Source organism: Tauraco erythrolophus, chromosome 1 (assembly GCF_009769465.1).
Source record: "Tauraco erythrolophus isolate bTauEry1 chromosome 1, bTauEry1.pri, whole genome shotgun sequence".
Taxonomy (NCBI): domain Eukaryota; kingdom Metazoa; phylum Chordata; class Aves; order Musophagiformes; family Musophagidae; genus Tauraco; species Tauraco erythrolophus.
The window spans coordinates 7,177,796-7,197,889 of record NC_141465.1 but is presented as its reverse complement, the minus strand read 5'-3'; the positions used below and the strand labels follow the sequence as shown (position 1 = coordinate 7,197,889).

Sequence of the window (20,094 nt, the reverse complement as noted above, 5' to 3'; positions counted from 1 at the left end):
AGCTAATATACTGCAGGAGTGTGCTAAAACTGAGTGGTTTTTTTTTGGTTAACCTGCTGTAAGGTCATACTGTCAAAAGTGATTCTTTGCCTCCTTCCTTCTTTTTCCCCTCCACCCTAAATGTAAATAGCCACTGATCTTCTGGTAGAGATGGGCTTAATGGTGGTTGTCAAGTTTTGGAGTAATACAGGTGCTCAAGGAGATAATAGCAGCCACATGCTTAAGATCTTTAGAAAGGTTAAAAAAAAGTGTAAAAGAGGCTTTTGTAGTATATTTATACCTAGTTTTGGCAACATGTCTTCTTCCGTCTAAGCTATATTCCAGCTGAGTTGCTGCCTTATACAGCATTTAGTTAGAATGGCCTCTAAAATGAGTGGCCAACATCTTTTAGGAAGGAAAATATGACCTTATTAGTGCAAAATGAAAAATAGGGCTTTTACAGCAGAATCATTTCTGGAGACCACACTGAAGTGCTTTATCTGAATGGAAGTGGGGACATTTGTTTATAAGGATATGAAGTCCTCTTTGCTGTGAGTTTACCATCCAAGTTGAATCTTAGATGAACCATAGATAGTGATCTTTTTAAACATGGGGTGAAACTCAGAACAGATCAGGAAAACAAGAGGTGATGGTGGTGCTGCTATTTATGTTTACTGGAGGAAACTTTTACCTTTATTCCTACAGATCTGATTACAGCAACAAAAATCTGCTGCATTGTCATATTCCTGAAATGGTACTCCAATTGGAAATGGATGTTCTAGGTTGTGTCCTTGTGTCTCGCCAGTGGCCTGCATGAGGACTTGATCTGTTCTGTCACCTTGTGTGTTGTGGCCTTTCTGCCTCTTCATTTAGTCTGTGCTAGAAGACTTAGGCCTGGAAAGGGCTCTTGTGTCCTTCTGAGTGCCATCATACAGCTGTAATGCCTTGTAATTGGCAGCTGGCCTGATACAGGGAACAGTTCGGCCCATCCTATCCTAAATACTGGAAGCACATTCTTACATAAGCAAGCATAAAGTTACAGTGATGATCACATTTAGATGCCACCTATTCTTCATTGCTCTTTTCATGTCCGTTTGTTCTTCAAGATAAAATTACATATCCAGTAGGAAGACAGTTGATGGCTGAAAAGAAATCTGTTTGCTTAACCTTTTACCATTCTTTGTTGCAGCTCTCAAGTTCCACTTACAAATATAGGAGCGAGGAATTCAAGAGACAGTTTTCTCATCTGCCAGACTCTGAGAGGCTCATAGTAGGTAAGCCATAATCACACCAAAAGTGCTTGTGTCTGACTGATAACTCTAAATTGCAGTACTGCCAAAGTGTGGGGGTTTTTATGGCAATTTCTAACTACAGCTGATACCTTCCTATTCTCCTGTCTCTGAACTAGCATCAAATACCTTCAGGGAATGTCAGGTCCATACTATTCTCCTGTACTTCCTGCTTTGTGAAAAAAGATTTATTTTGAAGGTAGAGAAGTGAAGGAGAGGATGTAGAATCCTTCAGTTCATCTAGATATGGGATGGGAGCCTCTTAATGTCTTTTTCTGCCACTACTTTTTAATGAGTTTTTTATATAAAAAATCCTTCCTGGCAGTGGTGGAGATGTTACTGTCTGACAGCTGTTAGCTGACAAGCTGGAAAGGAAGATAGATCACTATGCAGGGTCAGGATGAGCCCTGAGCACACAAACTCGACGTATGTGCATTGATGGGCTCGTGCAATGCAAGTGTGAGAATAACAGAGGTAAAGTTAAATCCCGAGATCCTTGAATTTGTTTTATGTTCTTTCTAGCAAGGACAAACAACTTGATGTACCTCTTGCAGTGTCATAATCATTTATTTTTCTATCCTATGAGTGTCTTGAGTTCTCTCTTTAAAGTAAAAGAGGCAACTGGTTCTGACCGAGACAGCTGCCATAGGTGTTGGGGGAGGAGGGAATGATTCCGTAGTTGTAATGGTTTGGTACTTGGATACAATGGTAAGGGATGCTGCTTCAGTGACTGTTAAATAGGTAGATCATCCATAGCAGAAGCTTTTCCCTTGCTCCCTAGACTAAGCCTAGAACCTTGTCCTAGGCATTGTGATTAATGTGACTTCTGGGACTGAGTGGCAGAGTGGGGGCTTATAATCTAAAAGACTCTTTCAGAGACAAATGGCAGCTATGTGGTACGAGGACACAACATTCAGTATTTAAGTGTGTAATTCCCATCAGCCATCATAGGAGATCGGTGGAAAACACAAACCAATCTTCATTGTATCCTGATTTATAATGCTGTGCACTTGGATGGATTTGTCAATGTGCTATCTTGAGGGTAGACAAAAACATTTTGTGCCCCATGCTGGTCTGTGCAGTTGTAGTTCCTGCCCAGGCTAGTGCTGAGCGTGAAGTACATTTTATCTGGTGCTGTGCTGTGCAAATCTGTCAGTTCTGGGTTGGCTTGTGCCTTGAGTGGAGGTTTCTCACAGCTCAGTATACTGGGTTAGTTTATCCATAGGCTTATGACATGGTGCAGGCATAGAAGTAATGCACAGCTGGAAGAGCAGAGGTAGTGAGAAGTGCATGGGGGATGGGAGAGGACAGAAGCAGGTGGCAGAGAATATCAGACTATGGTGCATAACTTCTTAACACTGAAGTGCTCCTTTTGAGCTCTGATTCCTTGTTTTGCTCCACTGCGAAATCTGAAGAAGGCAAGTGTATAACCCTGCCTCCTTTGCATGTGGTGATGCATCTTATTACTTCTTTTATCACTTGCCTTGCAGATAAGCCTGCTCACGCTGCCTGAGCATTGTGTAACAAATACACTGTCCAAGAATTGGGTGGTGTTTTCATACAAAAGCGGCATTGTGACCGTTTAAAGTTCATCTGTCATCTTATGTAATCTTTAAGGAAGTGAGTATTGAGAGGCTGTCAGTATAGGCCTGCAGCATGGCGAGTTCCTTCCAGGTTAATGGAAGAGAAATCAGAGCTTTCACTTGCACAGAAACAGTTAAATCCCTGTGTCCTTTTCCAGCCTCAGAAGGAGGGCAGTTATCCTCTGAAATGCCTTCTGCATTTTTAAAATATTTGAGTTCAGTACAGAAGAAAAGGATATTACTTCAATGTGTTTTGATGTTTCTCCTTACACAAGATTGATGTAGGAAGCCATGGAGCAAACTCTGAAGCACAGTTTCAATGAACTGACTGCCTACAACTTGGAGAAAGAGTTAGTAATGGGTTAATCTCAACAGCATAGCACCTGTTCTATCAGAACCAAAGTCATTACTCTATGCCTTTGGGTTTTTTTTACTCCCATAAAAAGCAGTGCTCCCTTGGAAGGACTTTTTGCATCCTCCAAGCAAAGAGCTCTTCCTTTGCTTGAGGCAGAGAAACTTATTGCAGGCTTTGTGTGCTGAAAGAAGCAATTACTAGCTGCTGTTCATCAAAAGAACTGTAACTGCTCCTGTTCTTAACTTAGCTGTTAAAAAAAAAGCTACTATTTCACTGTAATGAGCACTGTATGTAAAGATTATAGGAAGTCTAATTCTTTTCTTATAGTGAAAGAGGAATTACTTGAACTTTCAAAAGAGGAGTTTAAAGAAGTGCCACTAACTTTAATATGTCTGAAAATATTGTTTACAATCAGCGTCTTAAGTTACTGGATCTAAAAATTTAGACAGAAATGCTCATCTTTCCCCTTGTTTTGATATTCTCTTTTGCGTAGGTAGGTCACGGTGGTGTTGCTCATCACTTGCTCAGTGCTCTGATATTTATAGGTCCGAATCCCTCCCTTTCCCTCAAAGGTAGAAGGCAGGTGCAAGCTTCTTAGTAATGCTTTCCTTAGCCTCAAAATCCTGCTGCTTTCCAGCATTTTGGTGTCTGACTTCTCTTTAAACATGCATTTACACCTTATGGGTTTGAATTTCTTGCAGTTTATGTAATTCTGTTTGCAGTTATGTCTCCAAGGGCTTGTATACATGCCTTATGCTTGTTGCAAGAAACTTTATTTCCACTTGATTATTTGAGGAGAAAACCCAAGAGAATTTTAAAAACAATAATAAAACCTGCAGATGCAGTCTTACCTTGAAGTTAGGATGATGAGGGACTTCTAGTCATTCTATGACTTCTGAGCCTCTTGGTACTTGTTCAAGAACTGTATTCATCATCTTGTTGTACACAGAATCAAAATTCTGACTCGGACAATACCAGGTACAATGCTTTTCAAAATAACAAAACTCTTTGATACCTCTAAGTTAAAATCATTACTGTCCTGCATGAATAGATGCATTCTGGGTCTTTTCTATATATAAGGTAACCTTCTTTAGGTTGGAGCTTCCCAAAGAGGTCTGTCAGTCTTAACTTTCTAGCAGTAGTACTTTTGAAAATTCATTTTGTTGAATATTCAAGCTCTGAAATTATGAAAGTTCTCTCAAAGAGGTTTTTAAAAAGTGCAGCCACAGCCTCTGCTCTTACTTAACAAGTATCTGATGATGGATAATTGCATTCTAGATGAAATCTGTTTCTCAGTAGGAATGTTTCAGCCAGAGGCAGTATCATAACAAAAATGATAGTCAGCTTCTGAAAATATCCCCTGCCTGAAGAACTGGATAGCTTCAAGCTGCCATTTAGTATCTCACTCTGCAGATAGTTTTAGCTAGTGATAGGACCTCTTTAGTGGAAAATTATTATCTTACTACAACATAGGAACTACTGTTATGTAGGAGTTGACAGTATAATCTGTTATGCTATACAACGTTTGTTTATTCTGTTGTTGAGGCACATTGAAGTTTGTCTTATGAATACTTCTCCTATGTACTCTGATTTTACTTGATTCTCCTTCTCTGAAAATACAGGTTAATGCACAGGGGGTCTATACATGGAGTGCTGTCCTCACACAGGTGCTTCCATCAGCTCTGGGATTGGAATGTTCCCAGAACGATGGCCTGGGTACAAGCCACTACAAGTCTGCCTTGACAGACCTTTGAAGACTGAAAGAAGTGGGGTTTTATTTGTATTATAATACCCTTATCTCAATTTAAGTTGACAGTTTTGGGTCAACTGAGCTGTAATAAGTGAGTAAACTTGCTCTTGCTCTCTATACATAGATTATGCCTGTGCACTCCAGAAGGATATCCTGCTGCAAGGACGCTTATATCTCTCTGAAAACTGGCTCTGTTTCCACAGCAACATTTTCCGATGGGAGACCACAGTAAGATCTCTTAGCTCACTTGAATCCCACCTCTTCTTTGTCCTGGACTATCAGGATATAAGAGTTCTTCGAAAAGAAAAAAAAAAAAAATCTTTTCCTGTCAATCTCATGCTAGTAACTTTGTGCTGGAAAGAGCGAGCCTGCTTCCCTGAGTGGAAATGCAGATCTGTTGCTCTTTAAAAGGAGAGTAGCATTGGAGACGTGAGTGCTGAAGTAAGCCTTCTCAGTCAGCCATTCAGCATAGGAAGGAGTTCAGGAGTTAGGCTAAAGCTGATCCTTTAGATTTCTGGATAACGGTTTGCCTCTCCTTACCCAAGAGACTTGCTCTATAAAGGGTTGTGATGTGTAATGTTCTCCTATGAGACCAGGAGCATGATACAGTATGTGGTGTTGCCATGTTCAAGAGCTTTCCATCACTGAACCCTAACTTGGTTTAGTCCCACATGTAAGTATCAGCATCTAAGACTAGCTGAAGAGAATTTCTGAGTCACCTCTGCAAGTTCTCATATTATGGTCTGTAGCTTTTGAACAGTATGAGCAAAAGTAGATATTTGTGACATGTTGGCCCTCTATTTCTGTCAAATTGGATTAATGAGTTAAAAACTTTCATTTGAGCAATTGTTGCCTCTGCTTTAGAAATAGCATGAGGCAGTGAATGAGAGGGCAGGTGACAGTTATTAAGTGATGGAGATGTGTCAAAATGTTCTGCAGCTGTGAGACTGCTCATACCTGAAGCTAACCTCTTAAATTCTAGTCTATGTGCTCTGAAGTACACAGTCAACAAATATCTCATATACTTAAGACAGAGAGGGGGTGTAGAAATGCTTAACTGGAAAACAATCTTAATTTCATCTTATTGTAGACTTAAGACAAAAAAAACCAAACAAACAATATTACACTCTTGAATATATAAACTATTCAAAGACTGATTTTTTTTTTTTTCAGCCAAAACAGCAGTGTGATATCTTTAAGTGATATCTTAAGGCAATCTGAGCTCATCAGCTACAATGGTAGATCCAAGCTTTGGATTCTCCTTAGCAGGCTGTGTTGATGCAGACAGAGAGTAAGTGGAGGACCTTCTGCACACACAGCAAAAAGCAAGAGCCCACTGTGTGTTCTCCTTAAGGCTCTTCTCTCTTCAGCTTAATCTTCAAGGGAAGGGAGCAGGCTGAATAGAAATGCCTTGTTGCATTCAGTCAGACCATGCTCTTCTAAACAGAAACATTTCAAGTACTAATATGCAAGGCAGACATCCAAGCAGGAAGATTTCCTTGCCGTGTATGGACTACAAATAAACCTCTCTGAAAATGGACTAGGCTGCAAACTTCAGTAAGATGACATAGACAAGATAGTCTGTTATCTGTCCTGCCTTGTGTATAGTGTTCCAGTTGGGATTGGCTTTCGGATAAGTGGTTGGGCTTGTGCCCTTAATCCTCAAGTGTTGCTGGAGGAGGGGAAGGAAAGAAGAACGAACTACTTGCTTCCCTAGTCCTAGTATGAAAGAAAAGGAAGTTAACTCTTGCTTCTACTCTGGGATGCTTGCCATTAAGGTTAGCAAGTGGAGACAGTAACTGCCTTTGTGATCTCAGCTGAATTGCTTCTCAGGGTTTGGGGTTAGTTGAAGTTCCTCTTGTGTGTTTTGTGACTTTGTAAATTTTTGGTCTTAACAGTTATTTTTAATATGTCTTATTAAATCTATTTCTGCTTAGATTTCTATTGCATTGAAGGATATCACTTTCATGACAAAGGAGAAGACTGCTCGGCTCATTCCAAATGCCATACAAATAGCAACAAAAGGAGAGAAGGTGAAAACCTGTATTTAAATCTGTGGGGTTTTTTTTAAATTATAATGTCTAGGGCACAGAGTACTGGTTGTAGTTTTAAATTTGCATAAGCAACTTCCCTGTCAAATCTTTAAACGTGATTGGGATTAGAAAACGGATTTGGTGTTTTGGTCTCTGTGCATATTGGGTTGATAATTGAACTCTCGTTTAATTGCAGAATTCACTAGAAATGTTGATGCAGTAACTCTAGTTACTAGTAAGGAAGTTTTTGTCCCACTGATTCTGAAAGGAAAGCCATTTGAAAACTAAAAGTTCAGGGCATGAATTCAGAACGTGTGTCCTTGACTTGGATATTTTTGTGATAACACTGGATTTAAAGTGCCCTTGGAAGAAAATTGCTGAAAACAAAAGAGCTATGATAACATGGCTTTCGAGTCATGGAGAGATCAACCCATAGAACACAATCTTTTTGATTCTGGGAAGTGTGATTTTTTGGGTGTGTATCTGGAAAAACTGAAAAGCATGATGCAGAATGTTCTTATGTGCAACACGCTTCATGATACTTCTGTCAATGCTTTGAAAATAATAATTCTTGCCTGGCTGCAGAGAACAGTTTTCCATGGTGAATCTGGAGCTGTTCTTTGTGAATGGACTGTGATTCCTCATATTTAGCTGTTCCCTCTCAATTTATTAAATATTAACTTTCAGCATCAAGGAAGACAGACCTCTTTCTCTGCTAAACAAACTTTAAAATGGGAAAGATGTTAATACTGCAAATGATACCTCTAATTTGATCTCCTGTTTTAATTATTTTAACTTCACATCTTCTCACGGGAAAAGATTAGTAAAAGGAATATGTGATGGAATGGTGGAAGGGACTGTGGCCTGTAGGAAATAAGCATGTGCATCTCTGATTTGTTCTGCCTCCTATTCAAAAATGGGAGAAAGATTTAACTGGGTAGTTAGCTAAGGGAGAACTCTTCCTTTATGCTAAAGGTACAAATGATTGCAATTGGATGCCCAGAAGAGCAATTGTCTTTATATACTATGTGGAAATTGGGGAACTAACTCTTTAATTATGAAAAGTGATAAAAAGTGTGGAGAGTGAGAATTATGAGCCTCGGTTTGTTGAGTGTGAGAGGAGCATGCCATTGCTGAAAACCTCAGGATATTCACGATGTAAGGAAGCATTCTGGTTATTGAAAATACCTACAAGTGAGCCTTTTGCATCTTGTTTTTTTCCACAGTTTTTCTTCACGTCATTCAGTGCAAGAGACAGAAGCTACCTCAGTATCTTCCGTTTATGGCAGAACGTGTTGCTGGATAAGGTAGGCTTGTGAGTGCTGGTACCTGTGGTTGAGGAACAAAATAATCTCTTTCTAACCTAAGCAGATTTGTCTTTGGAGGATAAGAGATTTTCCTTAAGACATGAGCTTTTTATTTCTGACACAGAAATCTAATCTGATATTCTCTTTCGGCTCCTTGTACTTTAGATCATAGATAAACTTCCCATCCTTTCCTTCTCATGCTGCCATCTACAACTTTACTGTTGATGGAACATTTTGTCTTTGAAGATAGGTTGCGTGCTTCTCTTCCCTACCGACTCAAGCAGATAGCACTAAATTGGCATGCATTTGCTTCACATTTTCTGTGGCTAATTTGTGATCAAAAGGCAAGAGGCTTTTTCAGTGAAAGCTTTTTTTCTTTTTAAGGAAAAGCCAAAAGTCACCTTCTCAGATAAATTAGCTGAACCTTTGCCAGCCAACTCATTAGAAGTCCCCTGACCTTGAATAAATGCAACAAAGGCAGGCTGTATGATATGGAAGTGTAGTTTGGCAACTTGTGCTAGTTAGCTTGATTTATATTGCAATTTGTGGATGCTTAAGCTAATCGTCTTTCTAAAAATGTACTGACACTTTTGCAGAACATCACTGTAAGTAATGCAGTTTTTGTAAACCAATTCCTTCCTGTTTATGGCTGTTGCTGTTTAAATATTTCAACACAGTTGCAACTGAGTGCTGAAATATCCATATATAACTCTGCACTACAGTGGTCCCCAAAGACTTAAAGCTGCTGCACTGCTTATATGTAGTACCCACACAGGATTTTTGTTAGATTAATTTTAGGGCAGACTAGAGGCACTTGTCAAACAAAAGCTGGAAAATAAAGGAAAGTACCATTTAAGGCAAAATTAATGTGTCTTGCCAAATCTCTTATCGCTCATATCAAATACTATTTAACTGTAAGATTGTAAACATTTTGTCTTGAATCCAGCAGTAGCACTGCAAAAACCACAATGTACTATGTCGTCTTTTGACTGGCACATGCAACTGGAACTAATTTTGGTTTCTTTTGTTAGGTAAAGTTTGTCAGGAATGGTAATTGACTTGGTTAATTTGTGGTGCTGGAAGGTGAACATATTGGCATTCAGGCATAAGAACCTATCCATAGGTCTGGAACAGAGAGCTTCTGTGCTGTTCAGTATCAGGTTTTCCTGTGCATTTTTACTCTTTGCCACAGAAATGAGTGTCACATTAGGAACAATTTTTCACTTCAGAGCAGTAACTACAGGATGGATATGAAAGTAGAAGACGTGGACTGCCTGTAAGATGAAATTAATTAAGCCAGCAGGTTTTAGGGACCAGTGCTGAGTAGCTTGGGAACTCTCCTTATTTTTTCTGTCTAGTCTTGCTATTAGCTTTCTTGCATCCTCGCTGAAGCATGTTGAAAGGTAAGGCTGTTACATGAATTTCTGCTTGAAGTTCTCAGTTGTAAAGTGGAGTATTACCATGACATATATGTAGGGTTTTTTTATGTGGTATGTTTGGAGCTGCTTCTTGAAACAGCATTTCTGTTAGGCTGAGCTCCTACTTCTGCAATGTAGTAGTGATGTCTGATTCTCTGCTAGAATGTGTTTTGAGTCACCTGTCAGCCTGCTTTGATTCTTTAGTCCTTAACCAAACTAGATCAAGCTGCAGAGGGGCACTGAGGAGGCGAAAGTAAAAAATGAAATTGCTAGAGCTGGATTCACTGACTGCTACAATGACAGCTGTCCACTGACCTGATGCTAAAAGAAAGCTATTGGTGCATCCAAGCTGTTTTGCTTTCTCTCTGCCCCTCCCCAAGGCAGACATAGCATACATTTGAAAGATATCTCATGCATCTGAGGTTTTGGCATGGTGTGCAATGCCCTTAGAATGTGAAGCCTGGTGTTTCTGGGCTCCAGTGGTCAAAAGGGTCCTGTCAGAATTTGTAAGGCTTGTGACCAAAAAAAAAAAAAAAAAAAAAAACAAAAACCACCCCCGAAACCAATGACAAAAATAAAAATCCCAACAAACCAAACACAAAAAAACCCCAAACCAACCAACCAACCAAAAAAAGAAACCAAAAAAACCCAACCCAAAACAAAAGCCACCTAACAAAACCAAATCTCACTCTGGAATCAATTTCAACAATTCCAAAAGGAACTGTTTTTAATGTTTTCTCTGCAGATAGCTAAATATTTTAAAGCCTGTGGATAACTTAATTATTATCTGGAGTATATCTACTAGACATGGAGACATCCAACTGTTAAATTATGAAATAAAGCCATTCTGGTATCATCACAAGGATAACTCTGAATGCAGCTGTCAATAGTGCTGGTTTGTGCCACCTGATGGTAGATAATCTCCAATTTGCAGGATTTGGATCCAGGGGATCGGAATTGCATTTGTTTCAAATAATATCTGGGCAGATGTCACTTTCTGTAACTGGCTCTGGCCTCTTCAATGCTTCCTGGGCATAGATTTCATGTTACAAGGTCTCACCTCTGAAGAGTGACCTATCTGCTTCACCTGATGTACCTTAAGCTTTCACCCTCTGCAGAACTCCTTGGTAGGATCAGCATGTCCTTTCTCAGATCTCCATCTTGTGGCCACTCTGCCTTGTACTTAAGTATCGCACGGTGTAGACCGTTGAACAAGTAGTCTTCTGTAGAGTCTGCCTTTCTGTTAGCAATGACTTGCTGTTTACCTGGCGTTGTGTAAGAGAAACAGTGAATGGTTACATGCTATTCCATGTCCAAGCTTACTTAGGCCATCAAGACGCTCTCCCCCAACTTTGCATCACTGTTCTGATAGGACTTCTGGTCCCCTTGGCAGAGTTAAAATTCTCTACCTTATAGCTTCTCCTTCAGATTTTGCTCAGAGTACAATACTATGTATTTCGTGCCCTTCAACTTTGGCTCCTCTGGGAATCAGTGGGTACCTTCCTCTTAAGATGCTTCTTTTTTTAGGCTATTTTTTAGAAAATGTCCATGTAAAGACTGTTTTCTTTCAAGGAGAGTTCCCTTTTTTTTCTCCTGTCCTGTTGGAAAACATGCTCAGAATGAGCCTCTTAGGCTTTTACCTTGACATTGTTTTTTTAAATGCTCCTGGCTGAAGGGGAAGCATCATGGAAAATAAGGAGTCATTAATGTAGGTCTGGAAGAGACATGACACCGGTCTTGATAAAACAGATAGCTGCTTTCACATATTGAAGCTGAGGCTTTCAATAATACATCAGTTTATAAAATCAGCCAAAATTCCTGTTTTGCAATAGGCTTTCTGGGTTGGTAAAATAAGTTTACTAATGGCTGCTATTGACAGTAAGAGCAATGACATTTATACTTTTGCTTTATTTTTCTGAAGTTTATTGGTGTCAAATATCCTTCTAGTTTAAGGGAGAAGGAACAAATTAAAATCTAATTAGGCAGGTCATTCAAATCCCAACCAACACAGTGCTCCGTAGTTCTAATGGAACAAGATCTTAACTGAATCGGTCTCAATTCCCATGAGTCCTCTTCCTTAGAGTTGGATTTATTTTCCTATTGTTCTTCTTATGCTTTGCTGGGTAGAGATTTGCACCTGTCTCCAGAGACATTGCAGCAGGTAAGTCTAGAGGTGTGAGAAGGGACCAGAATGCCTGGTGGGAGTGTGGTGTGTGGATGTCTCTGGAGTAAATCTGTACGGAATGTCTTGTTCTTATTTCTGCATCTGTCCATAGGGGGTAAAAATTGTCAGCTTTGCTTACGCATGATATTCTGTAGTGTTCCTTGTACCATGCCACCACTTTGTCTAGGGTGAAACAATGTAATGATGTTTTATGCTCCTGGTTGAAAAGACGAAAACATCTCCCAGCTGCTTCTTATAGCCTTTGTTTTTGTGTACAAAGAACTGAGGAAAACCCCAGCATAGACTGTCACCTTGAGTGGGTGAAGTAATTCGTGTTTAAATTCAGCCTTTCAAGCTTCAGAGCTTCTCAAACCATCCTCAGAAGCAGAAGTCTGACCCAGAAAATTTTTGCCCTTCGCCTTCAGAACTAATCCTTTCTGATACAATAAAGCAAGTCTGGTTTGATCTTGGGCTGTGACCATTAACAGCTTCTTACATCTAGCTGAGCTAGGAATAATTGAGCAGAGTGCAAGAATCCTGCTTTAGAAGCAGAAGTTGGTAGCATTGACTTCACAAAACCACAGGAAACAGATTTATAAATGCAGAGCTTGAAAGTTTCTCTGCTTTCCTCAAGCCACAGAGTGCTCTGTACAAGGGCATTCTGGTTTGCCCACAGGCTGGTGCAGATCGTGCTAGTGAACTTAATTAGCAACATTAGCAAAATTAGCAACACTAGTTATTTTCTTATGGTTGGAAATAAAGGCAGTGGCGATGCTGGGCCACAGAAGTGAGAGTGGCTCTGTTTCTGTCCTTCAGTTCCTGGTTGAAAGGTGTGCTGTCTAGAGATACACCCCAGTCATATTTTGAAGCCGCGTGGTGCTGACTTCCGTTTTTAGCCGTTTAATGAAAACCGCTGTAGGTGGGTGGTTGTGGTTCTGAGTTCACTGCTACCCGAGACAGCGTGCCAGGGGCAAGCAGGGCAGCTGTGCGTTGGGGTTTGCGTTTTTAGCACTGCATTTTGGGACAAACCCCATGGCAGAGGGAGGCTGGCGTTAGCTCTGACGACCCTTGCTTTGTGTGTTGTGTTTTCATCTTTACTTTGTCCTCGGTAGGATTAAGACCCTTGAAACTGATTCTCTAACAACAGGATGCCTGTGCCAGCCGCTTTCTGAACAGCTTGAAACCTTTCGTTGGAAAGCACCCGAGGGAAAACCCCCTGGGAAGAGTCGTCGGGAACTGGCGCGTCCTCCCTTTGGCTGGCGTCGCCCTGCCCCTCCCGCGCTTTCCCGGGAACGACCCTTGTGCGAGGGGCAGAGGCTCCCCGGCCGCGCAGAGCGAGGGGCAGGGGGCAGCGGGACCCCCGCGGGCGTCCTGGCGACGGGGCCAGGCGCTGTGCCGTGCCCGCGGGTGCCCCGCTGCCCCGGAGCGCGGCGGCTGCCGCCGGGGAAGGCGCTGCCCCGGGCCCGCTCCGCCGCCCGCCCCCCCGCCGGGCCCCGGCGCCGAGCAGGAAGTGGGAGCGCGGCGGCGCCGGGGGAGGCCGGGGTGTCCCGGCGGGGAGCGCCAGGTTGGCGGCGGGGCGGGTGATGGGCGCTCGGCGGGCGGGCGGGTGGGTGGCAGAGCGCTGGGGGCGGCACTGGCGCCCGTCTGTGTCGGTGCGTGCGGGCCAGCGCCGCGTCTGTCGAAAGGCGCGGGTGGGAGAACGCTCCGCAGCTGCGGCGGGGAGGCGGAGAGGATCGTTTAGAAGCCCTTTCAATAATGTATGGGTGTTTAACGTGATCGTTTCATGCAAATAGCGAGCGGTACTTGTGTTACTGCCTCGTTAGCGCGGTTCTGTTCCCTTGATCAATATGGATTGTGGCCGAGACACATTTTCCAGTGTGGCAATCTTAAAAAAGAGATGCTAGTATTGTTCTCTGAGCTCTGCTAAATCCCAGAACCTTATCTGCTTTTTCTTTCTTTTTTTTTTTAGCCATTTGCAGCTGAAGTGGACTTTGAAACTGGGTGCTTACTTTGGTGATACGAGTTTGTCATACTATTTTCACTTCCTAACTTTCCTGATGATCTGAGAGAACTTAAGTATATCCCAGTAGCTGTGGGAATGGAGCAGGGCAGAGATGCTATAGAGAAAGAGAAGAGTAGCTAGTGGTGAGTCAAGGTAGTACTGTTGTTGAGCAAAAGCAACTGTTTTTCGTAAAGGGGGTTCTGGTGTTGTTCCAAAGTGAGGACCTGGTGTCCCACCTTGGCAAAGTGGACAGTTGGCTGACCTAGACACTGCTGTCTCTAGTGACTGAAACAATAGCCTCTTACCGTTTGTAAAGCGCTCTGAGCATGCTGAGGAAACAGGCGTGTATCTCTTAACCAGTTTGTCCAAGATCAAAAAGGGAGTCCCTGACTGTCTGCCAGTTACTGGTCTTGTGCTGTATCAAATGAAATTCAAGAGGGAGCTCCTTGAAGATACCTGTGAAAACATTGGTGACACGTGAAGAAGCAAGTAGTGGCTACAAGTGTGTGTTTTCTTGAAATAACAGTTTTTTCTCATGTTTGGTGTTACAGTGGTTGAATAGTGATAGGTTGGGAGTATGGAGTAGACAGGAGTACGGTTCCCCAAAATGCTGAAATCCAATCTTGACATGTGATACCTAAATGCCTTCAGCCCTTGTCAGAATTGAGGTTAAAGGCTGTGGCGTAATTCAAACTTCTTGCTGTTTTACCTCCTGTCCCATGCTGTAGTTCTTGACTAGCTCGCTTTCTTTTCAGAGGCTGACCAAGCAGGAATTCTGGCAGCTAGTGCACCAGAGCTATGGCTCTGAGCTGGGCCTGAACAGTGAGGAGATGGAGAGCTTCCACTCATCATCTGAGGACAACGGGCAGCCTCGGTAAGGGAGGCTGTAAAGCTTATTGAAATACTCGGGGAGAAGCATTGTTCTCTTTCTCAGAAATTCTTTTTCCAAAGTGCTGCTGTAGCCTTACTAGAAAGGTTAAGCAGTAAAAGGATGCAAAGAATTGAACTGCATAAACTGAGCAGGCATAAAAACTTAATTGTGTTCATTGTCTAAAATAGGAGCAAAGCTGAGGCTGCTTAGAGGAGGGAGACAGGAAGACCTTATTCTCCCTGGATCTGCTTGGGTTGTCAGCAGGAGGGCTTAAATGGCAGCCTTCTCTCATGATGGTATCTGTCAGGATCTGTGTGCCCTTCAACAATATGGAAGCGCTGAATGGAATGAAGCTGTATATGATGTTCAGACATTTTCCTCTCCTCTGTGGAGACTGAAATACTTGTTTTGCTTTGTTTTCCTCATGTCTGAAGTCTTAGCTTATTTTTGTATTGTCCTCAGCTTGAATTAGGAAGCTGGAATAATCTAACTGTATGTGGATTTTTTTTAAAATGGTTACCTTGATTTTTTTTTTTGAACAAATATGAACTATGTCAGTCTAATAACGGGGCTTTAATTTTGTATCTGTACATAAAAAAGTACGGCTCTACAAAAACCAAACAGTGTAACTTATGTCTTTTTTCAATTGTTATGTGAGTCTGTTTGTTAGAAAAAAAAATCCTAAGTTCACTGCAAGCTTCAAAAGATTATATTTATATTATATAAAAGTCATATTAAATATTTCCTGGTTTGTGTGGTTTTGGTTTGGTTTTGTTTTTCCCCCCTTGTAAAAAATGCACTTCGTTGCAACTCTGGCATAAGAGATGCAGGAGAAAATTCTTGTCTCAAGCTTTCTTAAAATGTTTTCATATCAAATTAATTCTAAGCTATCTCTTTCCTCTTTTCCCACAGTACTTGGTTTCTCTGTGATTCACCAGTGCTTGGTTTTACTTGGTCAAAAGCTGAATCTTCTGAGAGGTGGCTAGGGTGAGGGAAACGGCTTGAGAGATTAATGAGCTGGATGTGGGAAGAATGAGTTCATAGTTTTTAATATTAGCTAAACAGCCATGGTTTGGATGCAAAAATAACACAAGAAGCTTTCTCAGATTTTTCAGCACTTGCATCCCTAAGTGTAACTTCCTTTTTGCTTTGGACAGATCCAGCATTTGTGATGAGTCTGGTGAAAGAGATGAAAAACTACCTAAAATGATTGGTTTGGTTCGGGAACCCACGCTTCAAGCAGAAGGAGAGTCACTCAATAGACACGCACTACCAGGAGTAAGTGCTGACACAGCCTTTCTTGCTATCTGTGACTGATAAGCATGTATGCTTAATTTGTGCATCTATAAGCATAGGATGCATTGGGATTGTAACTTCTAAAGAACCTTGGAGAATTCATAAGAGTCTAATGCATAGCTTTTCACATCAGAAATTTAATACTAATATCTTCAGATTTCAGGATTATTTGTTGAATTTGGAAATGAACAAAATTCTGTATAAGAGAAAATTGTTGGTGTGAGTTTCAGCAATGTCTTATCACTAATGCACTGCATAACCTGATATAATGTTGAGGCTTATGCCCTGGTCTTTAAAAAAAACCAAACAAACAAAAACCCACAACAAAAAAACCACAAACAAACCACAAAATTAACTGTTTTGTCCACCTTCCTAGGGACAATGTGCATTTTTATCCGAGTGCTTTATGAAAGTAATGCCTTTGTTCACTTCTGGTGCTTTCTTGCTTGTGCTATTTGTTGTTCCAAAAATATCTCCTCTTATACTTCTGTCTCTCCTATACATGAGGTTTACTGGAGGGTAGTTACACTGTGTTATCTATGTCTTCAAAGGTCAGTTAGTCTGCTGTTGTGAGTATATGAAACCTTTTTTTGGTTAGATTCATGAAAATGTTTCAGAAGGAAGCACAGCTGATACAATAAAGATGAGTTTTTGCCTTAATGTTTTGGGTTAGTTCGACTAAACAAGCATGAGTGCTTCAGTCGTGGTGTTGCATGAATTTGTGAATGTACTTTGGCTGGTGGGAAGGGCAAGTGCATTAGTAGCAGTATCTGAGGTGTGCACGGTGTCCAGCACAGTTGCTGGGAGACTCCTGTGTAGTTGTAGTCCTAAAGGTTTACAGATGTTTTCTCTTGATTAATAGATACCCCGAGGGAAAGATCTTGGAAAAGCAAATAAAGCACTAAAGCATTTCTTATAAACTTGACTAGAGTTGAGTACCTAATTACTGTTTCTACTTTGGAAAGTTTAGGGAGGGAAGAAAGGAGATGATTCTAATAGTTTCTAGTACCATGTAAATCTTCTGGCTTTTGTCACTTGCTAAAACTGATCTGGAGGTTAAGCAGGGTTTAAATAGTTTTGTCAAAGTCCAAGTTAATGGCTGGACACTCATACCCAGCAAACAATACTAGCTGACATAGATTAAAAGCTTGGTTAATTGGATGATGGGTATCCCTCATGGAAATCCTAGCAATATAAACCAAGATTTTTGGAGAGCTCTAAGGGAGTCCTGGGAAGACTGTGGATGCTGCTGGAATTTGGGCTCTTTAGGATAACTAAAAATCTACCCAGGTAGCCTTGGTTTGGACTTGTAAGTCTTATTTGCGCAAGAACAAGCCATTTAAAAATAATTGCTCTGCCCGGAATAGTAGTCTTTTGTTTACCTACTGGGTGCCATTCCCAGAGATCTCTTGCAGGTGCTAAATCTAATTGGGTATGTTGGTAGGCACTAATGCCTAGGGATTTGGTTTGTACACAAGGAAAAATGCTGGGATTCTCCCTTGAATAAACTGCCTTTAAAAAGTACTTTAATTACAGTGTGAAAGTGCAGTCTTGATAAACGTGTAGCTAAACTGTTTAGCTTACTGTTTCAGTGTAACTAAACTACATAATGATTGTGTTCAGCTGTATGTGGCCTCGGTATTTCTCAAGAATGTCAACGCTCTCCACAGCCCCAGGATGACAGCATATATTGTGGAAGCACAGGGACAATGGGAGGAGGAGGTAGTGCTTAGAATGTTTCTCAAACTATTGCCCTGATGACACAAAAAGCAGTTAATCACCCTCCAAAGACTGCAGGAAAACAGGCTTAACCTCTCCTTTACTGCTCTGATAGACAAAGTCAGTCCCAAAGCTTTCTTCAGAGGGAGATCTGAACTAATGGAAGGGTGAGCTACAGTACTTGGCCAGTCTTGGAAAAAATATTGTCAATAGCTGTCCGTAGTTGGTTAAAGAAAGTCTGTGTGTAACACCAGTCATGGTTGATCTGCTTCTCTAAGTGCAGTTCATCTCAGTGTGAGAAACACCTTATTGCCTGTATTGTCACCTGCTTCTTCCCTCCATCCCTTGTAGGGAGGCCTTTGAGTCCCAGAGCCTGCTGTTTACAGGTTAAAAAAACAGAGAATCCTTGGCACAGAGCTTGGCAGTACTGGACTAGCTCAGGAGATAAATGTACATAAGGCAGAAATTACACATCTTTAATTCCAGCTGACAGATCTTAAAATCATTACTCTTCAGTGTTAAAAAAAAAAAAAAAACAAAACCAAAAAACCAAACAAACCAAAAACAACCCACCCAAAACAAAACACCAAACCAAACAAAAAAAACCAAAGGAACCTACCAAACAAAAAAAACACAGAACAACAACAAAAAAAACCCTAAAAAAACCCCCACCGAACCAACAAAAAAAAACCCCACAAACACACGTTTCCCCCTCAAAAAAAAACCAACCCCCAAAAAACAAGACGACTGTGTTGGAGTTGATCTGTTTCCCAAAAAGCCTCAGCATGAATCTCCTTCCTTGACATCATGAAAGGCTTTTTTGTAGGAGCTGTTGCTCTTGTCTTCTGACTCGAGCCTGACTTTCCTTCTCTGCTTCTGGCATAGTGGGCTGCTTTTATGCTGCTGGTGGGAGCTCTGCTTGTTCACCAAGTCCCTGATTGTCAAAATGCTATGAGAGTTCCTTGGGTTTGTGCTGGATCTATGTCAATTTTTAGACTGTTTTCCCACAAGTAGCTCCTTTCTGGCTTCTGTCTGTATTGGTGGAGTATTTTGACTTGGAAGTGTTGATTTTTCTCCTAGTTCCTGTTGTATCACTGGGTATAACTTCAGGCATGGTGGCTCCTTTCAATAGGAGCATCTGTTAATTGATCTGCTTTTCTGGTGGAGTCTTCCTTTTTTTTTGTTTTTGACCTTGAGGGAGTATTTTTGCCTGCTTGTACTTTCATATCTTCATTTTCCAGCCAGTCACTGGCTGGTGGCCCTCAGCTGCACAAAAAAGTAGATAGTCTTTGTTTTGAAAAAAGCCAAGAAATACAGGATGTACGTGACGACTACTCAATTGGTGGCTGCTCTTGCTTTGTAAGACAGTGCTGAATAATCTTTAAGGATGATGGTATTGCAGATGAATTGGAACTACTCAGTTGAGGAGGCCTGACCTTATTTATTACGGTCTGTGTACTACTGCCTGTGGGTGGCTGTACCACTGTTGATCCCAGCTGTTCCATCGGAGCTGATGGGAGCTCTGGGGAGAGGTGTAGAATGAAAACTGATTGGAAGTTAGTAGCCAAGCTTTTTGGGTGGTGTTTTGAGATGCATGAACCTTGTGTGTACGGTTTCATTAGAAATGACTTCTTGAAGTGTGCAATGGCATGTTAGCTTAGGAACTAATTATTGTAGTTTGGAATTAAGAGCTGCAGCATTGATTCAGTGACTGATGTTTTGGGGGATTTCCTGCTTATGTATTGGAGATGGCAAATAATACTCCATTGCTTTGTTTCTAAGAAGTAACATTTTATGGGTAAAATGTCTCTAGGCAGTGTTTAAAAAAACTTTTTTTTTGTCAAAAGGTAACAAAGCCTTGCAAAACATGAACACCTTTCAAATGTGTAATTGAGATGATCTAATCTTGCTGAAAAAGGGAAGCCCTGCTTATGTCGTTGTACTTCCTCTCAAGATTGTTGGAACCCTTGCTAAATTGGCAGGAAAAAACTAACCCAATCAATAAGCCGTAAATAATCCGTGTTAGGTTAATGAATTTATAAATGCTAGCATTGATGCAGGGAAGGGGACCGAACCATACAGGTTGGTGCAGGGGACTGGATGGGGAGTAAACTGTCCCTTTTAAGGCAGCTCCTGATACAAAAGTACAGCTGAATAAGTCTGTCCCTTGTTACCAGGGTGAAGTGAAAGTTTGAAATAAAGATGAAAGGAGGTTGGTTGGGGTCAGGGAACAAAGGAGAAATTAGTGCTTGACTGTGTGGTAATTGAACAGATAGAACTTGTGGCTTCCTTTATACTGCTTTCTTCTCTGAAAGTAACTTTATCTTT

General features: G+C 41.2%; 1 protein-coding gene across 1 annotated transcript in view; it reads left to right on the top strand.

The window, feature by feature from the left end:
- Positions 1 to 20,094, top strand: part of GRAMD1C (GRAM domain containing 1C) — a 54,076-nt gene that overhangs the window by 16,857 nt on the left and 17,125 nt on the right. Inside the window, exons 3-8 of the mRNA XM_086620334.1 lie at positions 1,169 to 1,253; positions 5,081 to 5,184; positions 6,894 to 6,989; positions 8,216 to 8,296; positions 14,636 to 14,754; positions 15,909 to 16,029. Coding sequence (XP_086476460.1) covers positions 1,169 to 1,253; positions 5,081 to 5,184; positions 6,894 to 6,989; positions 8,216 to 8,296; positions 14,636 to 14,754; positions 15,909 to 16,029 — 606 coding nt within the window. The remainder of the gene's footprint in view (positions 1 to 1,168; positions 1,254 to 5,080; positions 5,185 to 6,893; positions 6,990 to 8,215; positions 8,297 to 14,635; positions 14,755 to 15,908; positions 16,030 to 20,094) is intronic.